General features: G+C 35.6%; 1 protein-coding gene across 2 annotated transcripts in view; it reads right to left on the reverse strand.

Moving 5' to 3' along the window:
* Nucleotides 1-362: 362 nt before the first annotated feature.
* LOC138716553 (myb/SANT-like DNA-binding domain-containing protein 3) overlaps nt 363-16,373 on the reverse strand; it is a 334,664-nt gene continuing 318,653 nt past the window's right edge. For both annotated transcript variants that reach the window (XM_069849723.1, XM_069812488.1), the window contains one exon: nt 363-1,600. In XM_069849723.1, the coding sequence (XP_069705824.1) occupies nt 1,506-1,600 (95 nt within the window). In that variant the 3' untranslated portion in view covers nt 363-1,505. The remainder of the gene's footprint in view (nt 1,601-16,373) is intronic.

Here is a 16,373-nt window from a genome sequence, read left to right on the forward strand (position 1 = left end):
GACCATGACTTTAATTCGCATCTTCTTGACGTTATTTCGTATATTATTATGTGTTTCAATCTATTTCAAATTGTTATTTTTCACTCTAACAACAATGTTCCACTAAGCCTCAAGGCATTTACTCTATATTGTATCATGGTACTCTTTGCCAATGGCAACCTGTAGTGGTTACAGGAAGAAATAAATAAATAAATAAATTAATTAATTAATTAATTTAATCAACTTTCTTTGGAATACAAAGTTTCACCAAATGTAAGAAATGTAAAAAAAAAAAAAAAAAAGTTTTTGGCAAGATTATTTAATTTCATTCTGAAAATTTTTCTTCTTTCTCTCTAAAACTTCAGTGATACATTATTTTTAATATTTATTTTCTTTAATTCTTGGCATGTTTTATGTTTTCCACAGACTATAACTTTATTATTTGTTACATTATGTTATACAACATACTGTATCTGTTCTTGTATAGCCCCCGAATATGAGTTTTACTCGTTCCAGCATCTCAATAAATTAAAAAAAAAACTCTTAAATGAATATCTTCCGCTTGTTATACAAGGCCACTTTAAATAATCGCAGAGTCATTTCCTTTCATGTTATTATATCAACCTGATTGAGGCGGCACTAATATAAAGTGTATTGTTATTTTAAATACTCATATCTCGTTAAATCTCGGTTCTATCAAATTTTGCTTAGAATAAAACTTGTTGGAAATATTTTAAAGCACTTTTTTTATGAAATATTAACCTAAAAAAGCAATAAGCGAGATATTTCGATTTATTTACTTCCGTCTCCTCTTTTAAAGAAAATATTTTGAATACCATATAGCATAAAATCTATGTGGGACCTAACTTATATTTTCGTAGAAATCGGTTCGGCCATTATCGCGTGAAGAGGTAACAAACATAGGCTACAGACATATAAACAAAAATGTCAAAAATGCGATTTTCGGTCTCAGGACAGTTCATTATACTACATGCTAATACCAATTATTTTGGTAAAAGCGAAACCTAATAGAAACATTTAGGTTACAGATTTATTATCAGTACAGATGCTGACGTCTGTGTAGAATGTAGTTTCTCTTCTGTTAACTCCACAATTTCTCGTTTGGTCATTGGAGCAATAATCCTTTAAAAATAATAATCGAAAGCCTACTTACATTTTGACTTCAGAAAAGTTGAACTCATGCAGTTACGTAGACTTGGTGTTACGGAGTCATGAAGTTCACGAATTGTAATACATTTTATATTTCACTGGTTTAAAACATTACAAGAAACTGACACCTGTCCATTCAATTTCACATCCAATTAAAACTTGAGTTCGTGTAAGTACCAATGCGTAGGTTTACAGCACACAATACATCACTTAAACATTAGCTCATAAAATGAACTCATCAAATGAAATAGGCACTATTCTTCATTCACTATGATACATAATTATGTTCATCATTAGAATACGCAAAATCAGTAGAATCGTTATATAGTATACATTCGAAACATATAATTTTATTTCTATGTATCTTCATACATACTCGGGAACCGTCGAGGAGTTGCGAAATTTGTTCCGAAAAGGTCCATTGTAATAGCAGAAACAGCAGTGCCAACATCTGAAAAATAAATGAAACAATGAGAGTAATAGGCTACAAATAAAATATGAGCATTACCAAGTTATAGGAGAATGGAGAAAGTTACACAACACAGAACTGCACGCATTGTATTCTTCACCTAACATAATTATAAACATTAACTCGAGCCGTTTGAGATGGGCAGGGCATGTAGCACGTATGGGCGAATTCAGAAATGCATATAGAGTGTCATATTAATATTATGTACCGAAGTACATATGATATTTCAGTGCAGGATTTCTGCGTTATCATAATATATTATGATGAAGGATGGGTGGAGCGGAGAAAAATTCTCTCCGGCATCGATACTCGAACCCGGGTTTTCAGCTCTACGTGCTGACGCTTTATCCATTAAGCTACACCGGATTCCAGTTCCGATTACGGATTGAATCCTCTCAGTTTAAGTTCCACCTCTCAGTTTCCCTTTAGTGGTCAACCCTCATGCACTGTGTCACAGATGTGTGACAGTGGCACAATGTCCAACACACTAATGTGCAGAGGTCCACTCATTACGAGTGACTAAGTGGCTGGGATCAGACGGAATGAGCTACATCTTGAATCACTAAGTGATTATTTAGGCATATCATATTAATATAATGTAGGCCTACAGAAGTACAGGATTTCTGCGTTATCATATGATGAAGGATGATATGCGTAAATAATCACTTAGTGATTCAAGACAGCGCTCATTCCGTCGGATCCCGGCCACATAGTCACTCGTAATGAGTGCACCTCTGCACATAGTGTGTTGGACATTGTGCCACTGTCACACATCTGTGACACAGTGCATGAGGATTAGCCGCCAAAAGGAAACTGAGAGGTGAAACAAACTAAGAGAATTCAATCCGGCATCGGAACTGGAATCCGGTGTGGCTTATTGGATAAAGCGCCAGCACGTAGAGTTGAAAATCTGGGTTCAATTCCTGGTACCGGAGAGAATTTTTCTCCGCTTCACACATCCTTCATCATATAGTGTGTTAGTAGGGAGGCCGGAGGGAAAAAGACCTTTCGGGAGCCGAGACGTTGATGGAAGGATAATATTAAAATGGATTTGAGGGAGGTGAGGTATGATAGTAGAGATTGAATTAATCTTGCTCAGGATAGGGACGGATGAAGGGCTTATGTGAGGGCGGCAATGAACCTCCGGGTTCCTTAAAAGCCATAAGTAAGTAAGTACCTGTGACAGCGGTACGTCGAAGTTAGCGACCAGATTAGAAGGAGATTAAATATAAATAAGTGACAGCAGAGGTCTGTGTCAGATAGCCCAAGGTCTATGACATAATATAGCACCGGGGTCTTTGACAGTTAGGCCGATATGTCACTCACTGTACTGAGGTTTGTGACAGATAACCTCAATGCCTGTGAAAGTTAGCCCTGAGGCGTGTGACAGAAAACCCCTTAGTCTCTAACAGCCCTGACGTCTGATATAAATAGTACAGAGGTCTGTGAGGCCGACATCATATCATATCATATATCACATCACATCACATCACATCACATCACATCACATCATATATCACATCATATCATATATCATATCATCTCATATATCATATCATATCATCATATAGCGTTTCTCTCTTCGTAACTTTTACAATAAACTGTCTAGCTTTTATTAATCAGTTAATCTTTTAGTACTTTGATTTTTATTGTATTTGTAAATTTACTATTAATTGTAATTATAATTGTAATTGTATTCTTAATATTGTAGTTGTAATCCCCTGGTAGAGGGGAAGAGAAGGCCTGATGGCCTTATCTCTACCAGATTAAATAAATAAAAAATAAATAAAAAATAGCATATATCATATTATAGTTATTAATAAAATAATTGTTGAAGCTATTTATGTAATTTATGTACATTTCTTTATCAAAAGTAATCTTTTTTAAAGTATGTTTGAAATTATTTGACCGTTTTATTGATTGCTATTTGACATCTGATAATAAATAATAAAACTGACAATCGCAGCAAAAATTTTAGGGCCGTATTCATAGACATTTTTAGCGCGGGCTTCCGGTAGATGATCAGCGTTTTTCGTATTCATAAAGCAGTGTTAGCGATAGGATATGATTTGAATTCTGTACAAGTAACCAGTGGATAGCCGGGGCTAGCTTAGTACGCTCGTAGCGCGTGCTGCGAAATGTCTATGAATAGCACCCAAAGTCTGTGCTAAAAGTAGTACTTTCCGCACACTACCGTATAATATATTAGCCAATTTTTAACATATTTTCCGAGAGTTAAAATATCTACCTTTAAGAATAAATTTGGTTTCTCCGCATACTCTTGTCTCATTTCCGTACTTCTGGATATAGACCTGCGCAAACTTGTAAACTTAAATTGTGTTCCGCTTATTCTACGAAGTTTTTATTGTATTTTATTTTCTCACTGCAGTCGTTCAACATTAAAAATTAACAGTTCACTGCACAATATTTTATGCATTGGTACCATTTAAGAAGAAGCATAAATATTTTCTTTAAAATGTAGAAAAACATTCTGGTAGAACAGTAAGTGTTTCATATAAATTGTAGCAAATCTATTTTTAACCACGAGCTGTCACTGCACTCATTATTCGCACATTTTTATATTTAACTGAAAAGCAGGTTACAGTTTACCAGATGGCAGCTCATCACTTCTCGAAAGAGCGGCCTTGTGAGAGGCAGCAGAAAATGCTGTTTATGAAATGAAATTTATTTTGTGAAATTACTTTGTAATTTACAATATAATTAATCATGTATTACGTATTATTAATAATGTTTAATTATTATTTTAAAGTGAATATTAAAACCTGTCACGGTATTAATTTATAATTACATCGATTACTCTTGGTGAATGCCGTGGTAGTGACTCATGTGAATGTACTGGAGGAATTTGTAACTCTGCCAATTGAAAAGTTTTTTCTTTCCACTAGAAAAAGCTACCAATTTGTTGGTTTGAAAGGCGCTGGACACTGGGATGTGTGGGCTTTTCCAATCTGCGTGGGACGTAGGATAGAGAGAAAGAGGGAGGGAAGCAGGACCAGATGGGACAAGATAAAAGCCGGAATAGGTGATGCATGGGAGTATCGCCCGTACGCAGCCACACCTGCTTCAGACTTCCATATATCGATTTACTACAGTATAATATGTACAGTACTCACGACACTAAAGTCCTATGGGTGGGATCAGTTGGTTCCAGTGCTTATCTGACACTAAATCTAGCCATAAATGAAATTATGTTTGCTTTTGATGTCTCTGGAGTTTGATTTCTTACTTCTTAACGATGCTGTATTTCGTATCGAAGGTGAAGGTGTATGTGCAAAAGTCGAGAAGATCGGAGAAATGAAGTATACAAGCCTAAGCAAAATCGCCATCTGTTACATTTTTCGAATACTCTCACTATGTATTTCTAGACAAACGGTCTTACTAATAAAAATTCTTATTTAGACGTTTAACTGTCTTATACTTAGGCCCGTAACACACTTGAGTTTTCGCTAGCGAGAAATGTGTTGCGAGAAAGAGGCGAAGAGCCTTCCTCCACACACTTAGCGATTTCTCGCTATCACAGATCACATCTCGCTATGATCATCTATGCACTGCCTTCATGCAGAAATCATTTTTCTGATTATACTGTAGTAATGACTCTTTGGGGGAAATATTATAGGTTATGTATTTACGTATATTGTCGTACTTAAATATATAACCTGTAAGTATATTGTCGTACTTTACAAATTACGTACGAACGCTATGTTTAATCTGAGTATTCAGATGATGAGAAAATGGAGTTACATGAACATATTTTGTTAATGAAAAGAAAAAGTAGGCCTAAAATTAAAGCCAGAAATATCTGAAAATCACATTGTATCTTACGAAAATAAGGGCGAGTTTTGGACACTGATTTCGATTTGAATGATGATACGTTTAGGCGTTATTTCAGGTTGAATGGACCTCAGTTTTTTGCCATTCATGATATGATAGAGGATTCTTTGTTATGTTCTGATTAAAATTATGTAAACTGTTAAGACATATAGATACATTTTTCAAATGTTTAATTAATACTATTAAATCTCATCAAAATTAAATATAGCCCTATTTATTTTCAGATAATCTGATATTTGTCTCCAGATTTCTTCTTTAAGTTTCGTGTTTCATCCCGTGTATCATATAAATAGGCCTACGGGTGACATCGTACAAGTTCGATAAATTTATGACTGCAATTATCAGCCATCTTTCCTCATTTTCAAATAAAAACAATACAATTCATCGCCACCTGTGATATTACTTCATCTTTTTCTACATTCAATCGTCATAAAGAGTATAAATGTCAAACATCTTTGATAAATGTGTCAAGAAAATTCGCTGAGCTACCGATTCCAGCGAGAAACTCGCGCAAGGTTTTTGCCTCGAACGAGAATCTCTTCCAGTGTGTGGACGTCCATTTGAATCCATGTTATCAATCTTTTAATTTTCTCGCAACACATTTCTCGCTGGCGAAAACTCTGCAAGTGTGTTACGGGCCTTATACAGCGAATAACTCGTTTATAAGTAGAGTGTAAATTCCTGACTAATAACCACTACTTACGTCGTGTATAGCAATACAACTATTACACAGCTAGGTCACAGTTTCGTCATTATTTTATTACGAAAGGTAACAGAATAACTGAGATTCTCTATTGCATCCGATAGTGTGAGCTAGTGTGCCGCGCTAAGTAGAGTCCCATAATAATAATTCGAATGTAAGAGTTGAGACAATGATCATATTCCTTCTCATTGGTTAAATCTAATCATGACTTATATTAACATATATACTTACTAATGACTTTTAAGGAACCTGGAAGTTCATTGCCGCCCTCACGTAAGTCCGCCATCGGTCCCTATCCTGAGCAAGAGTAATCCAGTGCCTACCATCATTTCCCACCTCCCTCAAATTCATTTTAATATTATCCTCCCATCTACGTCTCGGCCTCCTCAAAGGTCTTATTCCCTCTGTCCTCCCAAAAACACTCTATATGCATTTCTGGATTCCCCCATACGTACTACATGCCCTGCCCATCTCAAACGTCTGGATTTAATGTTCCTAATTAAGTCAGGTAACCCTGTATTGTAGGTCCCTATCACCACGGCATGGCGCGTCCTCAGGTTGCGTATAGAGGAGACGGCCTCCAGATATGGAGGGTAGCTGCGAATATATTGAATAAGCAGTCGTGGACAGCCGATAAGGGGTGGTCCTCCAGCTTGGGGGTTGGGCGAAACTTGTTACGAAACCGTAGAATAAGCCTCGGAATGGGACTGATTATCTGGCACGACCACAGCGTGTATGGTTGCGAAACTTGAACTCTCACTGAGAAAGGAACAGAGATTAAGAGTGTTTGAGAATAAGGTTTTTAGGCAAATATTTGGGGCTAAAAGAAATGAAGTTACAGGAGAATGGAGAAAGTAGACTATATTGTAAACCTCTTCTGTATATATTTCAACTAGACTGTGACTATAAATTAAGACTTTATAGTAGTATTAAGTGTTTTGACTTGTTCCATATTCTAGCTGTGAAGCAATGTATGAATATCATGGAATGTTAATAAATACAATACAAAACAAGTCTATTCGTACCTGCTTGCAATCATTCCACCTTGCTTATGCATCCATGTGACGTAATATATATACCAGAAGAAATTATTCGATCAGCTGTACGTTTGGGAACAAAGCGTGGTGATAAATTATTTGACTGTTTACTGGAAAATAATGATTTGAAAACTAACGTATAACCCGTTTTAAAAATACTGTTAAGAAGAAACTTGTTAATTTTGCTTGCTTGTCACCGAATCCTGAGTAAATTCCAGTCACGAAAAAAGTGGCTAGAGAGAAATTTATTTTATATGAACAAAATACAAAAAAGCTTCCACAACTGGCTTGACATCTAACGCTGAATATGCTTTTGGTTTCGTCAGATCGTGTAATAAGTAGTCTCACATAGAAAACGCGAAAGAGAAGTGGGTCTATACCTTTGAAGTTTTTTGTTCATCAAGACCCTGCGCCCGCGACAGAAACTTAATCTGAAGCTTACAGCACTGAGAACTAAATACTATTGAAAATACTTTTAACACTGCATTACATTAAAGGAAAAATGAGTAGTGACAACTGTTCGTTATTATTGTACGTTATGTCATCATCGCCGTTACTTTATACTTTTAAAACTTTCCTCGCAATTTACAATAAAAAGAATAATGTCTTAATAGAAAACACTGAAGTGATAAATGTGTGGTACACCTCTTAAAATGAATGTTTGATTACCTCTCTCCTTTGAAGGACCATGTCGTTTTATCTATTGCTTGAATGTTTATGCAAGCTGCGATAAGTAGCACATAGTTGCCAGAAATGGCACGCGCCACACTGCGACTGTGGAGTTAAAATCATTACTGTGAAGATATAGGCCCTAAATGCACAATGTCCCATTTATCTTTTGCACGTCTTATAACTTTTTTGTTTGGATAGGTATTGGAATTTTTGTTTTTGAGAGTTATGTTAGAACGAGGGGCTAACATGAGTGTAGAGATTTGGTGCATGTAACTACATTATGCTACAAGATACACGTGACATCATCAATTTTTCAAATAGCACTACATACTTTAATCAGTTAGTTAGTTAGTTAGTTAGTTAGTTAGTGGGGTTTAAAAAGGGCGCGTCAGCTACTATGGCTATTTGCGCCCTTATCTAAAATCATTCACTACACATGAACACAATACAATAACCAGAATGCTTAAAAGAACTAAAAAGCGTTGTCACGTTTAAAACGAGGCAAACAAATGCAGTTTCAACAAGGTGAAGCCTAAAAACCATAAAAGTGAGAAGTCCTCAGACCCTAAGTAGTATTTAAAAAGAAACAACGAAACAATATAACAAATGCCACCAGAAATAAATTGTCTGGAGCATTTATAAAATGCACGGATGTAAAAGGTCCGAATGTCAAATTTGTTAAAATTATAGACTAAAAAATGTAACCTCCGGATGTAAAGAGTCCGGAGGATAAGCAAAACGGGTCATTAAAAAACTACACTTGTCAAGTCCTGTATTCGTTAAAAATCTCAGAACTGCACTTGTATAATTAAAATCATTTCCAAGAGCGTCACGTAGAGTCGGCCGAATTCCATACTGCCGACGGACACGGTAGTATTTTCTACACTGTAATAAAAAATGTTCCACGGTCAGTGGAACATGGCATAGATCACACACCGGCTGAGGATCGCCACGTAGGCACTTTAATCATGTTACATTGATTACTCACATTAAGACCAGTTCAAAAATGTATCACAATGTCACCTTCCCAATCAATAACAACAAAATTCAAAATAAATGCCATCAGAATGTGCCGTTTGTTGTGGTGCCCCATTCATCTTGTGCATTAACTTACACAAAACGAAAGACGACTGACGTCCGTACACGTCGTATGTTTGCTGTCTTAACATGTAAACAAACCACAATAACTGTCGACGCCACAATCCACGTACAGTGGCCTGCACGTTCTCCGGACCTGTCTTCACTCGACTTGTTCCTGTGGGGAATTGTAAAGGACAGTGTGTACCAGAACATTCTGACAACACCAGACCACATGCAGCAACGCATTCTACAGGCTTGTGTATCCATTCAGCCAGCAACATGCCGGGCAGTCATACGGTCTTTCGAGGAACGCCTTCGAATGTGAATTAATGTGAATGGTCACCATTTGGAACATCTTCTGTGACTCTCAAAGCATAACATTATGACATTGGAAGTAGGCCTACGTTTTTGTTCCATTTTGTTGTTGCTATTGATTAGGAAGGTGACATTGTGATACATTTTTGAACTCGTCTTAATATGTGTAATCAATGTAACATGATTAAATTATGTAGTGCTATTTGAAAAATTGATGACGTTACGTATATGTTGTACCATAATGTAGTTACGTGCACCAAATCTCCACACTCATGTTAGCCCTTCGTTCTAACGTAACGCTCAAAAACAAAAAATTCCAATACCAAACAAAAAAGTTATAGGCCTAATAGGTGCTTAAGATAAATGAGACACCCTGTATAGAAAATATATAGGAATGTACACACGTGTATCTAGTTTTAATGTATTGTGTATTTTGTTATGATAAACTTATTAAAATTTGAGGCACCCATTACTTTCAGTATGGAAAGAAAATGTAATGATTATAGTTAATTTATATACTTGATCAGCTTAAAGGAAACCATACATGTTTTCATTGAAATATTAGTGTCATGTGTGAAGTTAAGAGTGCAATTAAAATAAAAATTATAATGTAACTGATTTCTTCCACGTATTTTACTTATATATTTCATACATGCAGTGATGAACACTTGAAGTCCTATAGTGTTGTATCCTATACAGAATTGTTTCCGATCTCAGATAACAAATTTGAATGACATCATGTGCGTCAGTAGTCACACGACAGCTGAACTATGGCGCGAGGTGACAGACCAGTAGTGAGTGATCTCATAGTCAGAGTGCACGGCGACTCACAGCAGAAATTCCCAAGAAAATCGAGTCTTTTTGGGAGGGGTATATAACAACCCTTTCCGTTGTCAAATACAGTTAAGTGAGTTAAGTGAAAATAAAAGAAGCCTGCAATAAACGAGGTTTCGTTATTTCCAAGAAAGGCATCTTCTGTGTATTTAATAAGATTGGTAAAGCTTAAATGGAATTAATTTGTATCATCTCGTGAGGTGCGGCGACTTGTGACGGGGGGGGGTGGATATGCTTGCTTTTTCCACTCTGGAATTAATCCCTTCCGAGCTTTGCCAGTCTTATTAGGTACACACAAGATGCCTCTCTTGGAAATAACGAAACCACGTTTTTTGCAGGCTCCTATGATTTTCACGTAACTGTATTTGGCATCGGAAAGAATTGTTATGTACCCCCCCCCCCAAAAAGGTTTAATTTTCTTGTGCATTGCTACTGTGATACACCGTACACTCCGATTATGAAATCACTCACTACTGGTCTGTCACCTCTCGCCGCAATTCAGCTGTCGGTGCAATTCCTGACGTACATGACATCATTCAAATTCGTTATCAGAGATCGGAAACAACCCTGTAGAATACCTATATCTGTGAATGAAAGTTAATATTAATCCTAAATTGAATTCGAATCACGTCTATATGGATAAGGAAAATGCTTAACTTATGTACAAATTGTTATTTTAATATTCCTGCATCATTTTAATCGAATTTTGCGCGCCCAGATAGCGTGAAAGGACCACTGTGCGTCGCGTCGTGTCGCGTCGCGTCACGTCACGTCTAACTTGTTTCGTTTTCTAATCACACACAGATCTGCCATCTAATTATAGCCATTAGCTAATTCAAGAAATGGACTATTTTACTCTATTCTTCTCCACTCGATATAATCAGGTAGGGGATTCTCCGCCTTCTCGAAAATAAATCTCTTAATATCCTGCCAGAAATCAAAACCTGCACCGCTAAAGTTTAAGTAGATTTACTATCATTAATAGTCAAATAATAGAGCAAATAACAGGAAAATAGTTAATTTATGAAGACAGTCGTAATCTGAATTGAAATGTTGACGTGAACTAAAAACAATCTCAAAATAAACGTTGTATTTATATATTGAAACGTTAGAAGTATAAACGGTGATATATGTCCCAAGCTCGCTAAGAGTATCACATTTGTTGCAGTGTTCCACAACCACTACGTTCCACTTCCTGAATAAAAAAATCTTAAAATGGGACTATCTTAATTTATTATATGCCACGTCAGAGTTTGGCACGGCACCAATGCTGAAATCATTAGTTACACCCATTAGTAAAGTTCAAAGTTTTTATATACATCCAATAAACTCAGTAAATTGTCGCTTTCTGGCAAGGACTGCATTTCCACCAGCACTTTATTAACGAACTAAATGGCCTCTGGCACTGGAACATTCACTTACGTAAATATTTTCCGTCATGTTCCTTGGCCGAGTGGTACCATGCTGGCCATTACATTCGAGACCGAAAGATTCAAACTCTTTCTAGAGCAGGGATGACACAATATTAGCTCGCAATCACGGTAGAAGAGCTCGACCTTCATCACGAGCACATAGCGCATGCACTACATAAAATCCCAACGTAGACATCTAGGATATACCTACATGCACATACATCGAATATAGGCAGTAATTATTACAATAATTTGGTTACTAAGTTTCTGGCTATGTAATAGTTATTTAATATACATGTACATATAAACAAATCGCAAAGGAGAGGGATTTTAAGAAAAAAGAAAAAAGAAAGAGAAAAAGTTGATTGTTTGTAAAGCATTTATGTTTACATTTGGAAATAAACTTTCTTTTTGTTTACAATTAATTATATTACGCCATAACTTTAGTGCATCTCACAAGCCATTCTAAGAAAACTCAGAACACATAACGCGGAAAAACAAATTCATTAAATTATGCTATTGATGAGCCGTCGAAATTTTTGAAGTCAGTAATTTAAGATGACACGTATGATTTTTAAAACTTCCACAATTTTTATTCACAATTTGTGAAATTTAAACTACATAAACGGTTAGCAGAATGTTAGTCCATTACGTTTTCGTCCATTCGTAATTTGGTCCTAATTTTACGTTTCTCCAGTTTTATGTTTGTTCTGCATCAAATTTTATCCACAAATCTTTCGTCCATGTCATTTTAGTATTATGTGAAATTTCGTCCTATATATATTTTCTCCTTACCTGATTTAGTCCAAATTTATTTACTTGAAGTTTTCGTAGCTGTGTTTATTAAAAAAAAAAAAAAACAAAAAAAAAAAAGAATCACTGAAATAAAACATGAGATTTATTTTCAGTTATTTCAAAGAACAAAGATCATGCATTCAATGCAGCTATTTCTTACAAAGTGTAATTTCCTCCTTTAATTTCCATCTTCGGGGTTCTGCGGATTGCTGTGTAATTTCATTGCAGGTTGACCGATTCTCACATCGCCAATATATCCTGGTTCGATCCTTATTATAAGAGTGATGTTGATAACAGTAGCAGTCTTTTATGAGCAGTGGTTTGTTCCTTTTTGCAGTAATTACTTTGGGATCCATACCTGATAATTTTAAGTAAAACTAATGTATGCATTTCCCTAGCAACATCTGTCCATTTTTGAGTTCTCCATTATTTGGTGTTATATTGTTGGCATCTGTTTAAAATGTGTTTCTAGTATCTGAATATTCAAAATCAATCACGATTGGACAATATGTATATTGGACTAAAGTTTTGTGGACTAAAAAATTTTTGGACGATATTTACTTTTGGACGAAAATGCTATAAACTTATTCTACTGGACTTAAATGTGTTGGTCATAGGAATTTGGACGAAATGTTGTATTGGACGAAAATGTTTGGACGAACATTCCTGAAAGTGTATTATAAGTCTATCATGTGTACAAAATTTGGTGCCATTAGGGCTAATAGTTTTGAAATTATATATTTTTTTTAATATATTTTATATTGATGTCACTAAAAAGGCTCCTTGTCTCAAACTTTCCAAAATTTTTAGTTCATATTTGCTCAAAATCTTTAAAATAGTTATGAGAATTAAAATTGATTAGCTTTTTGAGTTGTCTAAATAGAGAGACACGATAAATTTTTAAACTTCACGAATTTATCATTACAGCATATTTAATCCAAGTCCAATATGAATATTTCCGCGAAGGAACTTAATATTAATATTTATACAAATGTCAATTAAATTTTATTTATCTATGATCATAAGAAAAAATATGCGTTTACTAAATATGTTAGCGTAGTCAATATATTGCATTACTAGATATCACTACCTCTACTTCTTTATTACCATTTCTTATATCTCCTTACACTCAATCTCCTTCTCCTTTCTCTAACTACCACTACCACTACCACTACCACTACCACTACCACTACCACTACCACTACCACTACCACTACCACTACCACTACCACTACCACTACTACTACTACCGCCGCTGCCGCTACTACTACTACTACTACTACTACTACTACTACTACTACCACCACCACTACTACTACTCCCACCACCACCACCACCGCTACCACTACCACTACTACTACCACCACTACGTCGTAATTTGTACATTATATCCATATCTAATATATATATTTTTATTTTGTAATTTACCTTCTGGGAAGCGAGGAGATTCGAACCGGCAAAGTTGAATTTATTGTTGAATTTATTGGATTTAATAACTTTAATAACATTAATAACAAACGCCTTAATCAACTGAGCTAAACAGACACGATGATTAATTACGTTTTAATATTCCTCTTAAGTTTCCAGAAGGAAAATGTGAAATTATTTCAACCACATTATTCCCGTGAAAGCTTCTAAATAATCCCTGAAACTTCAAAAAGATGAAAATACATGTTTAAAAAAAATTTAAAAATTATATAATTATAATTTATTTATTCAACGCCTTAGATACCATTCTTCACTATTAATGGCCTCTTACATCATAATATACCTAGTACGCGTATCGATTCTAAAATCCATACCATGGCATCTGATTATATGAGGACTTATTTTCAACATATTTTCTTTTATAAAACAGAATTTTTCGTTATGGTCATGGATAAAATTACATATGGTACTTGTGAGCGTGATCTTCATTGCGCTCGTGTAAATTAAGCACTCAGCTGACGCCTCGTGTTTAAATCTTTCCACTCGCGCAATAAAGATGCACTTACCTCACAAGTACATAAACATTTAATTGACCTCTGTGAAAAAGTTTCAGACCAATATGACAATAATTGGAGCTTTTTTTTACATAATAAACTGCTTAAAATTTTAACGTCGAGAAAACAACATCAAAAAGAAAGAAAAAAAGAAACATTTCTCTCAACTCACGCACCGTATGTTTGGATGGTTAGATGGTTTAGAACAGTCTAAAATAATAATTACAATCATATAAACAAACAACTGGATTTCTTTCATTTTCCAGCATTATTTCACCGCAATGTCCCCTTAAATGGTAGTTGCCCTATGATCTTTAGTTTGAAATCAATTTCTTTCTTCTCCAGAATAATTATTGTCTATATCTGTGTTTGTGTTGTGTTTAATACTGACGTTTGGCATTTTTTTTTACAAATAATGCATTTTTTACTTATTAAACGCTGTAAGTACAGCCATGTTCAATATACTGTATAAAAATTGAACTTTTTACTCATCATTAAGATCTTTATTGTAATCTAGCTTGCGATCTGTCATGGTCTACAAAGTTGTATGTGCTGTACACTCTTTCTTACTGCTGTAGTCGCAATGTTAAGCCTGGGTTTTTCTGAACTAACGCATACGAGGTGCGAGACCAGCCTCGCAGAAATCTGGACTATACGAGAGATAGTGAGTGGTTTCTATAATTGCAAGGTGCGCAGACTTCGCATCTCGCAGTTATAGAAACCACTCAATATCTCTCGTGTAGTCCGGATTTGTGCGAGGAGGTCCTCGCACTTCGCATGCGTCGGTTCAAAAAATCCAAAGCTTTACTCAAACAGAAAAGCACCGCGCCTAAGTTGAGAGCTTAAAAAAGCTCGCGCTCGGAATTAATAGTAAGCATCGCATCCCTGATCTAGAGAGATGGATTTTTAAGTTCGATAAAATTCGAAAAGAAGAGGAGACTATGAAGAAACATTATCTTAAAAGACTGGATATAATTTAACCGTCGCTGCTAAAGTTGATAAGAATATAATAATGAAATAATAGACTAATTAAGCATCCAAAGTATACATCTAAGTGACAATCACAGAGTAGGCCTACTTAAAATTGAAAGCAAGACAACTACCAAAAATAGCACTGAATTTATTCTCCTTTATACGAAAAAGGGGTCGAAGGCTAGCACCGCTTCTTTATGAGAGAATAGTTGTTGGAGTCCGAATGGTCGCTCTTCTGTTGATACCGTGACTTAGCTATGTGGTGCCATCGGTCGATTCAGTCATGTAGGCTCAAGGACCAGTGAAGTCCCACTAGAGCGCCCTTTCACCCGCAGAGTAGCATATTACACATCCTCAGACGGACAGTACCGGGTATATGTACGCCAGTCACAATACTACATCCAGCTGCATCATTTAAGTATATTAATGAAATGATGAATAGCCTGTTGAAATGTAGAGTGACGGTGGAATGATAGAGGGAAACTGGAAAATCTCGAGAAATACCCTCAGGACGCCACAAATAACTCTCCGCCTTCGCAGGATTGAACCCCTGTCCGCTAAAAATTGATTATAAACCAAAGGACAAAAAACAATTAAGCACTTTAGGAAAAGGTGTGTGACTGAATTTGATACGAATTGGAACGAGTATAATCTTTCGTAAAAAAGTCGTTACCGATATGAATCGTCACCGTTAACTCTCGGTATATTTTGTCACAGGCCGTAACTCAGGGATACGATACTTACTAATAATTCCGAGGGCGAGCTTTTTTAAGCTCTCTCCACAGGCGCGGCGCTTTTCTGCCGGTAAGAAAGGGTGTACAGCACATATAACGTTGCAGACTATGATAGATTGCAAGCGAAATTACAACACAGATTTTAATGATAAGAAGAAGGTTCAGTTTTTATATAATGTACATGGCGGTGAAATGTAGTATTTAAGAAGTATATATATATATATATATATATATATATATATATATATATATACATATTTATATTATTTGTAAAAAAAAATGTCGAACGTCAGTACGAAACACAACACAAACACAGATATTGACATTATTCTGGATAAGAGAGAAATTGAGTTCAGACAAGACATCA

Source organism: Periplaneta americana, chromosome 16, assembly GCF_040183065.1.
Source record: "Periplaneta americana isolate PAMFEO1 chromosome 16, P.americana_PAMFEO1_priV1, whole genome shotgun sequence".
Lineage (NCBI taxonomy): Eukaryota > Metazoa > Arthropoda > Insecta > Blattodea > Blattidae > Periplaneta > Periplaneta americana.